At 48.5% G+C, this 20,221-nt stretch overlaps 4 protein-coding genes across 4 annotated transcripts; 2 read left to right on the top strand and 2 right to left on the bottom strand.

Moving 5' to 3' along the window:
• Positions 1 to 2,637: 2,637 nt before the first annotated feature.
• Positions 2,638 to 3,224, top strand: PtA15_15A107 (uncharacterized protein; the record flags this gene model as incomplete). The annotated part of the gene is made up of 3 exons (XM_053163280.1): positions 2,638 to 2,815; positions 2,906 to 3,015; positions 3,162 to 3,224. The coding sequence occupies 3 exons, from the start codon at positions 2,638 to 2,640 to the stop codon at positions 3,222 to 3,224; spliced, it is 351 nt and encodes a 116-aa protein (XP_053027271.1).
• Positions 3,225 to 3,561: 337 nt separating this feature from the next.
• Positions 3,562 to 8,368, bottom strand: PtA15_15A108 (uncharacterized protein; the record flags this gene model as incomplete). Its single annotated transcript, XM_053163281.1, has 10 exons — positions 3,562 to 3,583; positions 5,253 to 5,756; positions 5,862 to 5,893; positions 6,310 to 6,459; positions 6,524 to 6,784; positions 6,843 to 6,961; positions 7,067 to 7,845; positions 7,908 to 8,059; positions 8,131 to 8,262; positions 8,327 to 8,368. The coding sequence occupies 10 exons, from the start codon at positions 8,366 to 8,368 to the stop codon at positions 3,562 to 3,564; spliced, it is 2,193 nt and encodes a 730-aa protein (XP_053027272.1).
• Positions 8,369 to 8,462: 94 nt separating this feature from the next.
• On the bottom strand, positions 8,463 to 9,244 carry PtA15_15A109 (uncharacterized protein; the record flags this gene model as incomplete). Its single annotated transcript, XM_053163282.1, has 2 exons — positions 8,463 to 8,896; positions 8,983 to 9,244. The coding sequence occupies 2 exons, from the start codon at positions 9,242 to 9,244 to the stop codon at positions 8,463 to 8,465; spliced, it is 696 nt and encodes a 231-aa protein (XP_053027273.1).
• A 48-nt stretch (positions 9,245 to 9,292) lies between these two features.
• PtA15_15A110 (uncharacterized protein) lies at positions 9,293 to 11,742 on the top strand (the record flags this gene model as incomplete). Its single annotated transcript, XM_053163284.1, has 2 exons — positions 9,293 to 9,627; positions 11,739 to 11,742. 2 exons carry the CDS (start codon positions 9,293 to 9,295, stop codon positions 11,740 to 11,742), a joined length of 339 nt encoding a protein of 112 aa, XP_053027274.1.
• Positions 11,743 to 20,221: the final 8,479 nt, after the last annotated feature.

The raw sequence follows: 20,221 nt of genomic DNA on the forward strand, positions 1-20,221 counted from the left end.
AATTTAGGATGGATTTTGGGATTCATTTTTTTCATTTATTATCATTCACGTCACATGTCAGTCTATTGATTCTGATTATTCATGATTTTTTTGGAATAGTATTAAAGATTTTCCAAAATTATCATTTAATGAAAAAAATATTCTCAGCTAGTATGCACTTATTTTTTCCAAAAACATTACTTATATTCATTCTTTTGGAACCTTTCTGTCCATCCTCCTAATAAATCAGAAATTATCAGGCATGGTTCTTATGTGTTCTTGTCAAAAGAAATTTCATGAAAACTTTCTTCTGGGCACTGTACACGTGTCAGTACATCTTGAAGTTTGCTCGCGCTGGAAAAGGTTTTTTCTCTTGCCTTCTCGTTTTCCGCTTCACCATTGATTCACGGTTGGGACGCGCTCACACTTCAATCCCTCAAGACTCAGGAAGGCCGGAGTATAGGAGTTTCACCACTCAGGCAAAGAAGAAGCAAATGCTAAACTGTCAACTTGGATTCGTTAACTCATCAACAATTTTGAATCAACAACACTAGATCTAGAATCTGAAGTCAACTGCGTTTCAGGAGGAGTTTAAATCAAGAATCTACACTAGGAGTCTCAGCATTGGTCTAGTTACTATTGTGTTTCATTCTTATGATTAAAATCACTAAAACCATTGTTTCTTTAGTTTTGTTGTTCTAGTCATTGTTCTTGCTTTTCAAAGTTCTTGTTGGTGTTGTATTCAGTTTCTCAGTATAGATAGCATCTAAATCCTGTTGGTATTTCAATTGTTACTTCTTTATGATTGTCTTTTGTTTAAACTCATCTTATTTCTTTTATTTGTTCTGCTTTTTGTTATAGTCCAAAATTACTACTACTGGCTGAAGAGATATATCTAAGATTTACAACAAAGAGTTTGACCCTACATCACAGACTGTGCTGGGAACACTATTAACTTTGACAGAGGGACTAATAAATGTGGGTGGAGCACTATTAACTGTGGTGTAGGCACTATTAAATGTGGCGGAGGCACTTTTTTCTGTTGCAGAGGCAATTAGTAGCAGATACAACCAAAAGCCCCAGCTGCCTCAAAATTATTTTATGCTGGTGTGCTAATGCCTTGCAGATAGCTATTTGGGTAAAGAGTATTGTATTTCATGATTGGAAACTTTGGTTCACTTTGGGGCACTGTGGCAAAGGCTTTGGCGGAATTCCTTAGTAGGAAATCTGCCAAATGAGACCTACAGTAGCACACCCCTTTCCTTGGGCTTCCTACTGCCAAGAAGTTCACCATCTGCCTTTCAGAGGCTTTTATTCCCACTGTAAAAGTTTGAGGGGCTTTGGGGCACTGTAGCTAAGGCTTTGACGGATTTCCTTAGTAGGAAATCAGCCAAATTAGACCCACAGTAGCACACCCCCTTTCCTGGGGTGTGCCAATGCCGTGAAGCTCATCAGGTGCTATTCAGAGTGCTTTATGGCCTCTGTAAAACTTTGGGGGGCTTTAGGTGCCCCAGTGCGGAGGTATAAATTTTTCTTTATTTTCCGTCATTTTTTGTGAAATCAAAAAAATTAAAATTCTGACTCCCATTCTGGAGAGTAGAATTAATTTTCCAACTCCCAAAATGCACACGGGTCAAAATAATTTTTTGAAACTTCTTTCCCACCTCTGTGGCCAATCTCATGACTTAAAGGCTGTGGGCTGAGCTTCTGCATTGAAAAATGTGGTGCAAAAAACATTAGATGACCCACTGTACATAGTGCTTGCTTCCAAACCCTGGTTATCCAGGAAACCAAATTGTGATTTTAGTGGCGGGTACCTGTGCCATGTGGCCATCCTGGCAGGGCCCTGAGTTGTACTTACTGAGAGAGCTTCCACTCTCTCCCGGCTATGTAGATTAGGGGGTATCAAATATGACCAAATCCACCATTATGTAATTGACTGGCTTGAAAAAACCCACCATTTTTAAAACATGTTTTCCCTTCACATACCCCATTTTGAGATCCATTGGTAATGAATTTTATCTTTGGCCAATCAACTGGTTTCCAAATGTGGATTTCTCATATTTGATACCCCCTATTCTGTCCTTTTGCAATCTACGCAGTTTGGTCATGCTTCTGCCTTGTGTCCAGGCACCCTTCCAAGTCACAACCAGTGGTTGTCAGGAGGGTCATTCGATGAAGCTCGGCGGCGGTCATACGGTATACCTGTTGATCCTCTTTTCAACAACGCGGGTTCATCCGGTCATGCCAGGAGTGTTGTTTGCTCATCCGTGAACCAGCTCAACTGGTCATCACGCACCGGGCATGCCGCATACACAAGGGCCAGCAGTTTCATCTTGGGCTGTATCCACCACCAGCGCTCCGGTGAAATTGGTATGGCCAATAATTTCATAGGGAGCCTGCTGAAGGTGGGTTACAACTTGTAAATGTCGGATCGGAGCTGGACGAAATCGTGCACTTCGAGTGTCTCCATCAGCCCCACAACGTTCTCCGCTTCTTGCCTCAGCAAGTTGAGTTGCTGATAAAAGTGGCATCAACTGTCTCGATTCCTCGAAAACGTTTCTGCCGGGCCCTCCAGCATCCTCCTCCATTTCTCACCACCCTCCTTCCCAGTCATCCTCACCCACTTCAGTCCTCAAGATCCAAACCCTTGGAACGATGTATTCGGCCACCTTCCTGCGCGTTTGCGTCGCCTTGATGCTGCAGGGTCCGCCGCCAAACGACGCCAAAATGCCGCCGTTCCTGTGTCTAGAGGAGGATAGACCCCAAGCGTTGTGTCTGAATGCCGAGCCCCCACTTGTCCAATCCACTACACCGCCTACACATACTGTCGGCGGTAAGTCATCTTCTCCTCCCTCGCCCTCTCTCAAACATTCCTCGTTACTAAACCAGTTCATGGGTGGTCTGTTTGCTGGCGACGGAGTAGTTCTACCTTCGAATTGGAACGGGAGACATAACGACTGTCAGTTGTTGGCCAATGCTCACCCCGGAAAGACGATCCAAAAGCTATGCTGCTCTGCAAAATTGAAAGTCGATGTATGTTACCTTTGACTCATGAGGGGCCTGATTTTATTCAAGGGTCTGACAATAATTGGAGGGAATTGAATGAGTTGGGGGGATATGTTCTGCTCAGAGATATCCGGAAGCTGATGTTTTCGCCCTTTTATCATTGGAGCTTTCAGGGAGATACCGATAGATGGGGATTCTTCCGGGTCAGCGCGGCCGACGTTTCTGATATGTGTTGATCAAGCTTCAGAAAGAGGTTCTCATCGTGCATCTTGATTCAACTTCGAGTCCGAACCATCACCCATTTGATTTGATGGTACTATATGTTTGTACAACTTATCGCCTTGCTATTATTTCTATCATGCCTTCTGCACTATGTACTTAATGAAACTGCTGCGATTCTATAGTGATCTTTATTCCCATGAAGCCCGTGGATATCTTATTGACCTCACGATTACCTAGGATGATTAGTCGCCTGTACTCATGATCCCATTCCCGAGGGTCAACACAACAGCCATTGCGCTTAGTGTGTAAACAATGAGCACCTTGAATGGGCGAAATTAAGGGAAAGGGAATCTAATTACTACGAGAGGATAATCTAAAAAATTAACCACACAAAATGGGCCGAAAGCGAGTATGGATAGGCACCTCTACCCGGGTATTAGTATAGGGTGGGTGAAGAGATGAAACAAATTGGGCGAAGTGGGGATTTGACTCGAAAGAGTGAGGGGGGATTTTTGCGGGGGCGAGCCACACCTCCGCAAACAAGAAAAATTCACCGGCCGAGTCTTTCTAGTACGCACAACACGCCGTTCTCCGCAGTGTGTTTTCAAGCTCACGCATTTTCCGGATCCTCCACGTTGTCAGTTGATTTAGGACGATATGGAAATGAGGGTTTTGGGGGGCCGAGATATTTTTCCTCAATCTCTTTCCAACGCAAGGCAGCCGCATTGCCTAAAGGAAAACTCATCAGGGATCCCGCCCACCGAGGATTACAGACCATTTTCAGACAATGAAAGGGGTTTGGCCAATAGGAACATCCCACTCACTGCGAAAATTAGAGGAGAGTTCTCTAACTTCCTCATCCCGTTTGTTGGAAGCTGTTTTGGATTGGTCTGCTGATGAGGGGTGAGATTTTCTGGCCTGTGACTCTGAGGAAACTAGCGGCTCAAGCAAATCATCTGGTGTTTCTAAATGTCAGTAATGGTATCACATGGATAGCTCGGTAGTACACTAAAATCAGTGATCAAGGAGGGGTTAGACAGGAGGTATGTTGCAAGGAATCATCATGCACGGTGATTTGCTTGGTAAGACGTGGAAAATGCAAAACAAAGACACACCTGTTTTGCTGGATGACCCCGAGGGCTTGTTGAACTTCCTTGATAGGTTTTTGGGAACCTTTGGGGATTTGATGCCAAAGCAATCGTCCATGGCGAAAACCTGAGAAAGATAAGAGACTAGTAATAGCGAGGCCAATAAACCTTTGAAAAACATATTTCGGTGGGCTAATAATCCTGATGTGCTAGTAAATAGTTCTAGATTCTTTGTCTTCTTGCTCCCCCTCCGGATTGGATAGAGCTATGAAAAAACTGTGGTTTGTTTAGATTAGCAAGCCGGGTGGGCGGATCGTGAGGAGCTTCATATAGCTTCATGTGCACCTTCATGCCCGGGTCCACAGTTTTGTGCCCCTACATAGACGGAGTAACATACATACTTCGGAACGGTGACAGATCACTAATTTTAGCACCACTACCTTTGTAGACGGTCTAGGCCGTAGACTTGGGTGTTTCCACCTCCCTCGGGGTCATTTACCACTTGCCACAGGCCCCTTGTTTCAGGGTGAGGCGGGTGAAATACCGCTGGGTGCATGAGAGGAGACACAGATCAGCTCATTCCATTTGGCAAATGCAAAACACTTAATTCGCAACTAAGAAACACCTGTCTTTGGCGGCAACCCGTGTTTCCAAAATCCAGGAATTTCCATTGTCGCAAACAACCGCGCACGTACTCCTTACTTATACACTTCATCCCTGCAATTAGAATGATGCCCCAAGAAATTGCTCACCACACAATACTGCATATTCAAAGCGTGTAATGCTAATGGCAACATCCCACTTTTTTCCAAAAAAAAACCAAGCAGCCCGGAAGCGCTACATATACAGCCTTTGGCCAGGAAGCCCGACTGAACAACGCCCCTGCCTCCTCCCAGTAGAGTGACAAAGCAGTTGTTGCCTTGCGCCCACAGGAGGGAGGGACTTCCGGAGCACGATGCGGGCCCCGCGGCCTGGCTCCCGGTTTCCATTTCCATCCGGGCCCAAGCTACAGGGAAGGGCTCACTGAGCCAGGAGAGCGGAGAGCGCGCTGCCGGACAAGGAAAGAAGGAGACAGGGCAGCCGTCCTCGTCCGCAGTCGCCTTCCGGCCCCCGCCCCAAATACATCTCCTCCCGGGGCCACAGCTCTCCCCGCCGAGGCTCCCGCGGAGGCACTCTGCCGCGTCCGTGCTTCTCTCTTGCATATAAACCCCGGATAGGCGGGGGCCGCGGCCCTCTGCACCCCGGGCCGAGTCGAGCGACGACAGCGGCACGGGTGGCTGGGAGGGTTGTCCTCCAAAAAACAGCGGGGGGGCGGGAAGCCTTCCGGGCTCTCTCCGGCCGCAAGCAGGGCGCTGCAGTGGGGCTCTCGCGGGGCGGCCGCCCCGGGGCTCGCACAGGAGGCGCGGTTGCGCGCAGCCCGGCCCAGCCGCCCGAGCGCGATCTTTTGTCCTCAGATAGCTGCACGCATGACGCACCAGGAACGACGCAGCGACAGCTTCCCCGGCTTACGAAAAACGCACACGGAGGGATACGCCACACACAGACGGGCGCTAGTGTACAAACGTGCCGGTCTGCGCCTCGCGCAGGCTGGCTGACTTGGCCGACGGGCGGGAAGGGACACCGCGGGAACGAGCTCGGACGTGTGTGTACATATATAAGCAGACATTAATAGACGGTGCGGCGGGATAAGTATGGGGGTGGTGTGGATGGGCGGGCCGGACACAGCAGAGGCCGGTATGGACACTATGGGCAGGGCTTTAAGCGATGGTGCGGGTGGCGGGGGCGGAGGACGTGGGTGGCTTAGAGGGACGACTATTGCGTGACGCGGGGGGGGTTGGTAGGCAGGGGGATAGAAGAGTCCGATTTTATGGAGTGTGAGAGAGGAAGCGGGAAACGAGGGGGCAGGGGATCAGAGGCCGGCGAGTTTGGCGACGAAGGAGGCGACGGCGGGGACGGCGACGAGGGCGAGGAGGGCGAGGCCGTAGACGACGAAGGTGACGGTGGAGGTGGCTGCGGCGCGCGAGTGGGAGGCCATGAGGGAGGAGGTGCCGATGGCTGCGGCGACGATGCCGATGGTGCATCCGATCGTGAAGTACTCGTCGGAGCCGGGCGTGGTGCGGGTCCGGCAGAGCCTGAAGAGCGGGTCCCTCACGATCACCGCCTGTCCCACCACCCATAACCGTCAATTCCTGGATCTTATAAGAGAGAGAAAGAGGGGCACGCACGAAGATCCCGGTGATGCAGATCAGCACCACCACTAGCGAGTTGTCTCCCCCCGTCGCAACGATGAACTGGATCCCAAACGGCGTCGACATGAACCGGGCCGCAAACGTGATCGCCCGGTCGCCCGCGATGCCCATCTGGGAGGCCACCCAGGGCCACAGCAGCAGCGAGAGCGCACAGTTGGGGAGGACGACGACGAAGAGCCGGAAGAAGTTGTTGTACAGGTCGGCGCGGTAGCGGAACATCGGGAAGGCCAGCGCCACCTGTGCTCCCCGCGTCAGCCCTGCTCTCCGCGACTACTCTCTGGGGAAACACACTCACGATTCCGCCGACGAGAAGGCTCGAGAGAAGGTCCCCTGCGCTCGGCGAGCTGCCGTCCCAGCCCTCGCTCCTCCGGAAGAGGATCAGGTAGTTGGCGCCGGTCGAGTAATGGTTGAGAGCTACAAAAAAACACAGACAAGCGAGGGGGTGAGGGTGCGGAGAGGCGAGGGAGGGAGGGAAAGGCGAGAGGGTACCTTGGGTGAGGGTGAGGCCCTTAATCCTGCCGAAGCCCCAGACGACGAAGACGGTGATGAAGCTGGTGACGAGGATGGGGTGGAGCAGTTTCTGGGCGCCGGGCGAGACGGCGCGTCTGCTGAACAGCCAGGCCAGCGCCACGACGCCCGTGAACAGGGGCAGCGTGCGGTGCTCGCCGCCGGGCGCGAAGAACAGCGGGATGCCGAGGAGCAGGACGAGGAGGTAGACGGCGGGGTCGAAGCAGGCCTGCATCCTGCGCGCCAGCCGGGCCTCCCGCGTCTCCGCCGGCCCATCCGGCCGCGGCTGGCGCCGCAGCTTGTCCTTCAGCTTGGCCAGACTGCGCTCCGGCCACGCCTTCTCGTCCTCCCCGAGGCTCTTCTTGTCGTCGTCGACGGGCTCGGTGGCGATCAAGGTGAGGGTGTTGTCGAGCGCCAAGCGCGGGTTTCCGGGCGGGGCGGGGGGCTCGCGGACCTCGATGGCGCTGTGGATTGAGGCGGGGGCGGAGCGGCCGGCCTCGGCGGACGCCAGCCCGGCGTCCTCGGCCTGCGGTTGGGAGCCGCCGGAGTGGCGGCTGTGCGGCTTGCGCGGCCGCGCGCTGGCCTCGCTCGCCCGGCTCGACCCGCCGTCCGACGACAGCACGTCCGCGTTGTTGTCTTCCTCCGGCTCGTCGACCGTCCGCTGCGGCCACACGAACGCCAGCGCCTTCACCAGCACCACCGTGGCCGCCCAGGTGACCAGCAGACTCGGCAGGAACAGCGCCGCGATCAGCCCGATCTCTTTCCCCGGCATCACGTCCCGCCGCGGGATCCTGCCACACACAGACTTCAGTACTCTTTTTTTTTGAAGGCTATGGGGGGAAGGGGGGCTCACAGGATGAAGGAGGAGGTGAAGAAGAGGCCCATGCATGCAAGCAGGAAGTCGGCCGCGGGGTGGAGGAAGGAGTGGACGTGGTGGAACAGGAAGTGGGGCGAGAACCTGTGGAGGAGGAGGAGGAGGAGGAAGAGCAGGATCATGGCGATAGCCTGCACATCGTTGGGGCCCGCAGAGGTCAGCGCTGGGAGGGCGGGGTTTTTTTGGGGGGAATCAGATGTACCTGGGAGGGGAAGGTGAAGGGGAGCAGGTCGATGAGCAGGTCGGTCAGGTAGGCGAAGACGAGCAGGACGACGATGCCCAGCGGGGCCAGGACGTAGTGGGTGAAGACGACCGGGCCGTAGTCCTGGCGGAACTGTTGGGGGATGGGCAGACGGGTCAGCTCGCCGTGCGTGGGCTTCGGATGGGTAGGGGCTTACAGTCGAGAACACGAGGCGGTAGTCGATGGGAGCGGAGCCCATCCTGGCGCAGCGTGGATGCGTTCTGTGCGGAAAAGGAAAAGGATGGCCAGCGGGATGGGGGGGGGGGGGGGGGCTCGGGGAGGGGGGCAGAGGCTTATAGCGCTTCTAGGGCATGGTTTGGGGCAGGAAGGGCAGTCAGTAGGCTGTGGTAAGAGAGGCTTGGCAGGGAGCGGGCCATCGTGTTTCGGAGGCTATACAAAGGAGGAGTGTGTGTATGGGCCAGCGGACGCTGAAACGAGGGGGGGGAAGGCATTGTATGTCGGCGAGAACGGACGGCCAAGGCTGGGGAAGAGATCGATACAGTGGCCAGTCCGTCTGGCAAGCCTCCTGCATTGGGAATTTGGGCGCGGGGCTGGGCTGGCTGGAGGCGGAACACGTTACGGACTGGGGAGGCCCTGCTCCCCGCCGCTGGTGCCGCACGCACGGAGGCCGGCCGCATGGAGGCCCGGGAAAGAGAGAAGGGCTCACCAGACGTGATCCGACACAGGCCAGCCGTGATGGGGGAGAGTCTTCGTGCAAGGGGAGTGGCTCCAGTGGTGTGCAGCGAGGGGCAGAGGTGGTTCAAGTGGTTGGGCATTGGTGTTGGCCAGCCGGCGTGTGGGTTACGCAGCTACGGGCCCTCGGCGACTGATTATGGGGGGATTTGCGGTAGTGTCGACCGGGGCCCTGGGCCAGGCCAGGGCGTGTGCGGAGTGCGAGCGGGTGTCCGGAAGCGGGCGAGGGGCTGCCAAGCCACGCCCAGCACCCTGCACTCAGCCTGTGGCTTATCCCCCGAGCGTTGGTCGAGCGCCGCTGTCTGATCCCATGAGCTTCATTATGGCGGCTGGCGACGGGGGGATGCAGAGTCCCATGGGCGCCAGGCACGGGCGAGGACATCTCCGAGGAGGACCCTGTTGACCATTGCTGGGGCCCCGCAACGCATACATGCAGCACAGCGGCCCGGCGCCAGCCGACGACGGGCGAACGGCTTCATTAACCCGCCGGCTGCACAGCCCCGAGCAGCCACCACACAGCTTGGCACTCCCAGCGTCGATGCACACCGTTACCCGAGCATGCATCAGCCTCCCCTCAGACGCATACATCCGGCATATCACCAACAGCCTGCGCGGAGAGCTGGGTGCCAAGACCCTGCAGCCGCTGTTTGGACCCGCTGGGCAGCACCGGCTGGGCGATCGGCAGCTGCCACACGCACATCGGACACTTCGCGCCCGCGATGGCGCTGCAGTCAACGGTCCAGCAGGGCGGCTCGGACATCTCTCGTCAGCCCTCCTTTTCTCAGGGAGGGCGCCGGACGCTTGGAGATCTTGCGCCGAAGCTCATCGGCAGCCCCTCGGGCGGCCCCGTCGAGGCCACAAAACAGCACAAGACCAGGGGGCGTACGGGGTATCGGGAGAGAGTTTGAGGCTGCGTGCGAAGGCAGTGGGGCTGAGACGAAGGTCCTCCATGGAGGTCTCGGCGAGGCCTCGAGCACCTGGACGCGGGCTTCGGAGGCCGGACGGGAGGCCGGGCCGCTCCAAACCAGAACACATTCCTGGCCGGCCGGCTCGACTCGAACTTCCTCGCCTGCCGGGGCGCGCGGCGCAAATTAACGCCTCGCACAAATCAGTGGGGCCTCCCGCGTCCGGGAACTGCCGGTCGGGCTCGACGCGCGCTGAACACGCTAGTGAACGCTGCATTTCCTGTGGGGACAGATGGAAAAAGGGGCCTAGCTGACTCCAGGCATGGAAAGAAACACCCGACCGGTCCGCATATGCAGTCCCTCCGTGAAGGATCGTTCCCGCGCGCGCGGGGGACATCCTTCAAGGGTGTGTTACACCCAACCAGCGGCATGCCAAACTTGCCAAACATGGCAGTTTGGCTGCCATTTACAGTCGATCGACTTCGCAAAGAAAAACAGCAGAAGAGAAATAGGCCCTCTTCTGGCCATGGCCCAACGCCTTTCCTGCCGCGGGGCATGGGAGCAAAGCAAGGCAAAGCGCCCTGCACCAAGTTCAGCCTGGCGTTCTCTGTGAAACAGAGGACTGGCCTGCCGATTTCTACCGTCTAGAAAGTGCAACCTGAATCGTACCATCTGTGGTAGAGGGACGGATGCAGTGTATTTCCACCTGTAATTGTGTTCAACAAACAACTTTTGATAAATTTTGATTTCAAAAGTGCTTGATTGGGAGGGATGTCTTATTGTACTGGCCATTAAGACAAGTCAAATGGCTAGTACAGCTTTGCTATGGCTGTGCCAGTCATTGATGTGGGTATGACTGGTATGGACTGGAAATTGAGCTTGTCATGCGGAAAAATTACAATATGACCCAAGTGGCAGCCAAGCACTCAAGTCATATTGAAATATATGAAATGACAGCATCATTGCTGCCAAACAGGGCCTTGGCTCAACATGCTGGACCATGAACCTGGAAGCTCAGCACTTTGTATTTTAGTGATCCACTTTAGAAGCCCAAGCTGGGCTCAAGTGCTGGTGAAGCCATGTTGGCTCTAGCCCTATCTGGCTTTCACAAACCTGGATGTATTAGATTCACCATTAAAACACTTGATTGCCCCCCCCAAAAAAAAACAGGAAAGAACTTGGATAGGGAGGGGATGAAGAGAACAAAGAAACCTCAGGAGAGATTCAAGAAAATAATGCAGAGAAGAAAAATAAGAAGAAAAAAAAAACAACCCAAAAAACAACCCAAAAAACAACCCAAAAAACAACCCAAAAACCACCCAAAAAACAATTATAAACCCATATGTATCATGTCTCAGGGAGTCAGGACAAAGAAAACAGAAAGAAAAAAAAGAATAAAGAAAAAAAGGAAATGGAGAATCTTGAGAGTTTGAGAGACTGAATGGTGGCTGCAATCTTGAGGATCTGGCTGATGAAGCTTGAGGCAAGGATCTTGAGTATGATGGTACTAAACTAAAACTTTTGAAAACCAGACCAGAAGAATTGTTGTGATCACTTAGGTTATCCTTCTACTTGTGAGTGATTCAATTTGATAAGGAACAGCAGTTTGACATCTTTTGGCCTGGCTGATTTTGGATCAACTATAAGACATTCTCATTTCATTTGAGCTGATGGACCAAAGCCCAACATGATTTTGAGATCAATTAGCTCCTGGACATGATTCTGAACCCTTGGAACCTCTTTTTCAATGCTTCTTGTTAATATTTCCAATGGAAAAAGCGCCCAAGAATATGCCTGCTTATGTAGGATAGATAGTAGACCTGAATTCTTAGAGAGGATCAATTGATAGTATTTTGAAATCATGTGAGGCTCTTCAAGTGCCTTGAATATCTCATTCTCTTGATTTTCGGAAAATTTAACCCACTCTGACTCTGGCCAGTATTCAATTACTGATTCTTTTTTTTTCTGTAGATAATTCAGAACATTGTTTGAATCTTCAATCAACTTCAAGCTAGCTCTCATTAACCTCATCTCTTCCTGGAAAAGGGTTCCTGTGTCAAGATCAAGAATATCTTCTTCATAATTTTCTTTGATGAAATTTAAGACATTGAAACACTTCTTTTTGTCAGCTTCCAACATGGTCATTAGCTCTGACAAGCCTATGTCTTTATTGACTTGAAGAAATATTCTCATTAATTTCTGGACATTTTTTCTTGTTTGTATGTAATTCTCATCTTTGTGTTTCAATTCTTCCAGCTTCATGGGTGAATTCAACCTGATTTCACTATATGTTTCCATTATATATGATATAACATATCATTCTTGAATAATTCCAAAAATGATTGATCTGAGTCAAAACCTAGTTGATACTCATAATATATACTGAGAAACTTCTTAAGAAATGAATAATTGAGATATCTAAGTTCACTTCCCTCAAGAACTGGAAAACAAACAGTAAAATTAGGGATTTTCCTAAAACAGAAAGTTCTTTTTCATGATTAATGTCTTACCTGTGAATCCACTCCTATAAGGTGAATATTTCCAGTTGCTGAGAATGCAATTAGTGGTGTAAAATTTGGTCATATAATCATGGGCTCCATGTTCATATTTGAAGTTTTTCACCATGGAGAAAGTAGAAGTATCCATTGTCTTCTTTCTTTGATAAAACCTCTGCAAAGCCTTTTTGCTTATAAAATTTTGCTTGTAAATATAATCAGCTGTTTCAAATAAATTGTGTACAAGCTTTAATGCAAGTCTTTCTCTCTCATGCTTTTTTCTATCCTACTTTCCTCCATTATTTCCAATGGTTAATAAATCAATACTCTCTAAAATTTTATTCAACTTGAGTGTCTCATCCTCCAAAAAAGGATTTTGATATAAATCTTTGAAACTTGTTGACCCATTTTTAGAACCAGAATGCTGTTTTTTTCCTTCTGTTTCTAAATCATACATTTGCCTATGGTTAATATTGATTTTCGTTTGTCTTGCTTCTCTACCCACAATTTCCTTCAAAATGAGATCGTGAAACAACTCTAAATCTTTTATCTTTCTCAACAATAGTCTTCCAGCATCTTTTTTGTTTTTTGTGCATTCAGCTTCTGTATTTTTCAAGCTTTCCCTCAAATCAAAGAAGTCCTCCCACATTTTATTTGTTTGAGCTGTAAGTTTCAGTTAAAATTATAAGTGCAAGAAGATTTTGAGGAATTCAAGCCAATATCACTCAGTTCAAGCACTTAGAAAAGTGTACTACAACAAAATCAATAAATTGCTTACTTATCTCGGGGAAAGTTCCATCTTGTTTGTTAAACTGATTGATACTTGCTGCATACTCTAGGATTCTATTTACTTCATCTTGATGCAAAGAATTAAATTGGGAATCTGAAACCAAATCTTCAGTCATGATTTCTTTCTCTTGGAATCCAATTTGCCTGCTTATACAACTACTATGAATTGTTGCATCTGCACTCCCTGTTAGTTCAGAATAGAGAAGTTGCTTTAGTACATACTGTCAGAAAATGTAATTAGGTTGAGCATCTTGTCCCACATATGAAGAAAAATGGGAATGAATTGAAATGAATCACTCAGAGATTCCATGGTTTGACTTCCTTGGAATAAGAGCCAGATTATCAACATTCCAACATGTTGATACCCCAAGTAACAGGTCATTTTGGTATTTAATGATAATTTAAGATGTGTTTAACTTAATATCATATAATATTGGAAGAAAATCTTATAAGGACTGATTTGATTGGGGATTGAGAATAGTCAGTTTTTTAAAAAGAGGACTGGTTTGTGACTGGAAATATTTTTTTTATTTGGAGGGGGGAATTCAGTAAATATTTTGAAGTGAGTGCTTAAGAATTGTGATCAAAAATTAAAGTTATTTTTAGATTACTGTCTTTTAAATATATTCATGTCACAGCACTGTATTTATGGCATTGACACATATTCTGTACAAGTTTCACTTCATTGATGAAGCATTAAGTCTCTGTATAGCTTGCTGTAATTTATTTTTGAAACATTCCTTGCCATGTGGAGGTTATAGAGGTGGTGGTATTTCCTCATATTATACTTTACAGCATGAAGATTACTCAAAGGCAGCTACACCACTGCACTAGGGAAAAAATGCTGAAACACCATACCCCAAAACCTTATCTAGGATGATACTGCCAGTTGTCAACCCCGTTTTTTTAGAGATGGCCCCGTCACGCCCAGGTACCCGCGGCCTGTTTTGACTGAATCCTGAAATCAACACCCGCATTCGCACTCTTTGGTGGGTACCTGCTTGCTTGCTTGGGTACCCGCCCCTTGAAACTCAACTCGGCGACTGCAAGGGACCCCTCCCGTTTGAAGAGGCATGACCTAGGCGACCAGAAGGGAGCCCTCCTGGTTGGAATATGTGATCAGAAGGAAGCACTTCTGGTTGCAATATGCAATCAGAAGGAAGCCCTTCTAGTTTCAATATGCAATCAGAAGGAAGCCCTTCTGGTTGCAATATACAATCAGAAGGAAGCCCTTCTGGTTGCAATAGGACCTCTGCGACCTGGAGGTTACCTTCTGGTCGCGCACCAAGGTTATTTAATCTCAGCACCATGATGTGCCTGTGAAAACCAAATTTTTATTGCTGTGCAACAATGCATCTATTACACTAAAATCAATTAGAGCATCCGCATTGGTGCGGGAGTAAGTCTGGTAGTAGCAGATTAGCTTACTACCGGATTATCGCTAATCTTGGCCATCAACCACATTGGTGAGCTCCAATTTGATGTGTAAGTATGGTGTATTAGGTAATGCTCCAGTGGACCCGGGTACCCGTTGGCACCCGGGTACCCCCCTGTTTTTTGGCCCAAACCCAACACCCGGCACCGCACCCGGCACCGCCTGGCGGGTACCGCGGGTACTTTTGGAGGGTACCCGCGGGTACTTTTGGAGGGTACCCGCGGGTACCCCCCAACTTTTAGCGCACAAAACAAGTTTGTAAATTTCTTAAAGATGAAAAAATGTAGAAAAAATGTACAAGAGGTGGCAGTCAATCATCGTCCACAACTCATCTTCTTGTTCAAAGTTATTGCCCCTTTCCATTCGGCTAAAGATCCTCGTTCAATTTTGTTCTTCGAGTAGAAGGCAACAGTCATCCCGCAACTTACTGACTTTGGCGTAAGTCGGTGCCTCCGCGATGTAACATAGTTGGCCCCAAAGCTAAATGATCTCTTGACGTCAACGGATGTTCCTGTGAGGTTGAGACCAGTTAGTTATGGCAAGCAATATAAGTGATACAGATGAAAACTTACCGGGGCAGCTTAAAACATCCAATGCCATGTGTACAAGGCCCCCGTGTGTGTTGCCGGTACATTTTTGCTGGATCCACCACTTTAGTGGATTCACAGGGTTGTTACCCTCCAGGATAAGTCCTCCGGAGAGCCACATGTCCAATGCGTCTGATGACCTATTACCGCCTCAGGCAGCTGCAGCTAGACTGAGGCCAGAAAGCATGCCAGTCTTGGGCTGTGAGATGATATAAGCGTACATCAACATTAATGAAATAGATAGTTTGATAATAAATAAAATTAAACTTACTGTGGACGAGGTATCAGGTGTAGCAGAGGGATTCGGCAAAGATTGTGGCTTGTAATGAGAAACCCACATGTCCCGTGCAAGGCGTATAGCCTCGGCAATCCAATCGGGCTCCCAGTTTGCCAACTTAAAGTATTCATCCCGAAACAAGGGGTGTAGGACTGAAACCAAAAATAATACAAGTCATGAAATATTAATTGTCAGCCTTAGAGTCAACACAGCTGACCTAAAGTCTGCCTTTTCTACTCATTACATATGAAATTACTTCATATCTTTTTCATCTTAAGAGACATCACTGTTTTGACTTCATTTTCTGATTCCTCATGCAATTTTAACCCTAGTTACAACTTATCAATTCTTTGTAACTATACTCCTTCCCTGAGTTCTTGAGTTGTGGCGCGCATGCGCAGTTGTGACGTGTCAGCGCTACCAGGCGCGCCAAACCACATGTACATATGTAAATTACATAAGCAAACTGTGAAAATTTTCGTAGTCTGGATCCCCCTTGCCTGAGGCGGATACACAGACTTCAGCACACCAGAACCACACCCCAGATAACCCAGGATCACCACCAAAGAGATTACCACACTCCCAGTATACCTACCGTCACAGGCGCCTAGGATATTGACAGTAAGTAAACTCTTTCTCTGAACCTTGCTTATCCAGAGTGAAACTCTGTTGCTCTTGATTGTTTCTCCTTTTCTTCAACTCTTTCAATCTTAAAAGATCAAAAGGTTATCTCTGGTTAAGACCTACAAAACAAGAGCAGAGTAGTAACCCTACTTCTGAATCCCACCAACGTTTCCTTGTTGTGAGTGGAGGCTGTTGCACTCTTTCTTGGCCTTGCACAGCTGGCTTCCAACTTTTCCAGGTTGAGAATAGCCCAGATCAATTAATTAAGACTTAAAGTCTAGGCCTGATCTTCTCTTACTCTCTTTCTTTCTTCTCTCTCTGTTTGTATTTCTTTATCCCAAGAAATCCAACCAGAATCCCCCCATTTTCCTTGTGTCCTGTTGTCACACAAGAGACACAGGCTCACATTAATCGTTTGATAAATCAAATAAGAAAGAACTTACAAATTGAAATTCTGTAGAGAGGAGATGTTTTGGTCAGACTGTAATATTTGTTTGTGATCTTCAATCCAATCCGGCATGCATTCCTCAAAGCTGGAGGATATCCCTTGTTCTTGATAGCTGTTGATAAATGATCAGTGATTTGGTCAATGAATACCACTGTGTCTGCCAAACGGGCCGACCCAGGAACAGATACTTGTAGAGTTATCTCATGAAACAGATCAAGGACTTGAACCAAATCGCGCGCCATGCAAAAGTCGGACTCGTCCACATGAAACTTGCGGTCCACACCATGCCGTTTAAGTCGCTGCCATTTGGGTCTTTGATATTGTAAAAAGGGCTCAGCTATAGTTAATCCAAGAAAAATGAGATGAAATGAAACTTACAATGCGGCTTCACACCGGATTATGCTTTTGAGTTGAGAATTTGTGGAATTCCATCTCGTACAAACATCTCTTTCAATCAAATGCGGTGTGTTGCACCCTTTCTCTTGACATATCTCAACAAACTCGGCCCGCGAATTGGGAGAGAATCATAATTTCTTGGCTATTGCACGGAACTACAGCCACATTCAACATCAGTACAAAAAATTTTAACATGCAATTCGAGCATAGTATGCATACTTTCACTTACTTTGGCCAAACTTCCTTTGCAAGATGCACTTGTATAGATATCGCCTTCATCTTCATCACTTGCATTTTCAATATCCTCCTCAAGAAGGGATTCAGAATCTTCATTATTGGCCTCAGGATTTGAATCACCATCACTTAATTCTTCATTGGACAATGCAGCGGGCTCTTCACCGCGGGCAAGGCTTGAATAACAGCGTAAACATGATCAGGATTGATTCAAACAGTCCAAGAAATGAGAGACAAACCAATTTACATTTGAATTTGTCCCTCCGCATTGTCCTCTTCAGAAGATGAACCATCAGGCTCCACCAATAATGAAATTGATCCCATCTTAGTCTTCTTCCTATGGGTTCCGAACGGCCAAAGGATCCCCTGGACAATCAGGTTCAGGATATGAGCGAAGCAGCGAATCCATTTGGAATCACCCTTGAACCATGTCCACTTTGACCTCTTGAGCTCCTTGACCATTGCTTCATTGTTTGATGCGTTGTCGCTCACCATACCACAAATCTAATAAACAAAAAGCTCAGTCAGGCTTTGGAATAGACTACTTGAGGGAAAGTATATGGCTTACCTGATTCTGGATACCAAACTTCTCTACGATCAGTCAGATCGTCTTGGCCAAGTACTCGCCAGTGTGCCGTTGGGAAAGTTGAACAAAGTCAAGAGGCATGGCCTCTAGTTCAAACTCACCGGTGTCTTCTTCTTTTAATCTATACATAACCACACCTAAGATGTCATACCCGTTTGGTGACTGCCAGGCGTCAACCCCTAAGTATAAGGCACCTTTGTGTGCCTAATGACATAAAATCAGTTGATTTGTAACATCATTGCACAAGAAAGGAAAAATAAGGGGCCCTTACCTGCAATCTAGATCGGTAGCTGTCTTGTATCGCCGAGTAAAGTAAGTGAATGTCTTTGGAGACCGCTTTTTTGGTTGGCAAATTCTTGAGAACAGTCGGATGGAGGATCTTTTGATGGCTAGCGTCCACGAGTGACGAAAAAGGCCGAGCAGCTTCAGCGCACCATATCGCGCATAGTTGCGGAACCTGAGGCATATCAACAATAAGAGCCCGATCTAAAAGTGAATCATCATAAGCCACATACCTCTTTTTCTTCGATCGCCCCAGTTCCTGTAATCCCAAACCCATCTAATGTACGGTTCTTTTGTGTTTCGTTAAGCTTCCGGATGCAATTTGATGCATGCTTGATGAGGTTACTACATGAGGAGTCCGAGGTTGGCCGGCTAATCCTATTTCCACACCTGAATATGGCCTTCAGCAATCTACCTACAAAGTGTTGTAGGAGTAAAGAAACGAGAAAAGAAACTTACAAGAGGCAGGCGTATGCGATTATCCGCCTCCCAGTCTTATCTTTTTGATCAGAAAGCTCGGGTTTTCCGTAAGATTTATAGCTGACACTGATGGAATTCTTGGCAACCTTCTGAGCTCGAACTAGTAATGTGGAACAGTTGTTAGATGTGGGATTTTAGTTTTTAACAAGTAGAATGAAGCCATCCAGCCTACTCACGTAACTCCTCCTTGTCTGTCAGTTGGCAAAGTCCTCCTGATGCAGCTGGTTTGTCCTTGGCCAGGCTTTCAGAAGCATTCTGAGACAATGAGGTTGATTGAGTCCTTGATTTCTTGCTGTGTTGTTGGCTGCGAGTCGGTGGCATGTTGGCGGCCGAGATGTGGATGGATGTAAGGGATATTGCTGATACCCAATGTCCGACCGGCGCCCATGATCCCTCCCTCCCCCCCCCCCGCCCGCCCCCCCCCCCCCCCCCCCGCCCCCCGCCCCCCACAGGGGGGGTACCCGGGTACCTGGCTGTTTTTTCTCCAAAAGCTGACACCCAACACCGCACCCGGCACCGCCTGGCGGGTGCGCAACGGGTGTGAGGGGTACCCGCCCGCGGGTGCCGGGTACCCCCCAGCGGGTACCTGAAGGCATTCCCTATGGTGTATGCACCTGAAGCTTATGTCAGCTGTGTTTGGTGCATACATTTGAGTGGGGAGCAGTGCCCGCAATCCATGCATGGGAATATGCATGCAAGGCTTACTCCCAGGATTAGCTAGGAGTAAAGTTACTCCTCCTTAGTCCAAATCATACTCCAAGGAGGAGTATAGTCCGACTAAATTGGACCCAATGTGGTTGCCGAGGAGGATTAGCTACGCTAATCCCTCCTTAATCCGCAACCAATGCGGATACTCTTAGAGGCGCTGAAAATATAGTGTAGCGCTTGCTGCAAATAATCTGGGCAGTTAGAAATAGTGGTAGCGGTCCAGCACTACATATAGCGGGTAGCCTAGCAACACCCTTGCTACACAATTCGCCCCCCCCCGCCATGTAATTTGACGTTTTGAAGGCGCTAACGCTAAAAATGATTGTATTTTAGCGCCAAAGCCACTACATTCACTAAAAGCATTGCTGTATGCAATTTTAGCAGGACAAAAGCTAAATATTCAATTCAGAGCAGCAATTAGCCCACAAATAGAGGATGTGCAGACTCCTCTAGCTTAAAGTGAAACAATTGTGGTGTATTGTACAAAGCTGTGCATTTTCATACTTTGATTCTTTTGCATTTGCTCTGATGTACATGTTTTAACCTTGAATATGAACTTGGGTAGAGTTTTCACTGCTGGCCCAACTGCCCCACATATGAATTCACAACATTACACAGCAAGGGACTGATCAAGACTGCTGATATATTGAAGATCTGAAAAAAATGGATGAAGCTCATTAAAGCTACATGTGAAACCCTCTCACTCACAACATTTGGTGCACCGCACAAGGCTTTACGTTTTCATACCTTTCTTCTTTTATGTTTTCCTTGATGTACATCTTTGTGGATATATCAAACCTCATTTGCTTCTTTTATGGCAGACTTGAATATACATACAAAACTGAACCTTGGCCCAAAAAAAATGGAGCAGTTTGTTATAAAGGTTGGTTGTGAGAGCAATTGTGAGATAATCTAGACATTCCAAGCTATAGTATTTTGTTCCACACAAAAATGCTTGACTATTTTTTGAATTTTGCTATAATAATTATGTGCATCTTGCTAATAGTTCAGCCAATGAAGGAAATGGTGCTTGATGATGCAGGCACTCATGTCCCAGAATCACTTGTTGCAGAGGCTGCTGTAAATTCCAAGGGCCACATAAATCAAGTTTGG

This window comes from Puccinia triticina, chromosome 15A (genome assembly GCF_026914185.1).
Source record: "Puccinia triticina chromosome 15A, complete sequence".
Taxonomy (NCBI): Eukaryota; Fungi; Basidiomycota; class Pucciniomycetes; order Pucciniales; family Pucciniaceae; genus Puccinia; species Puccinia triticina.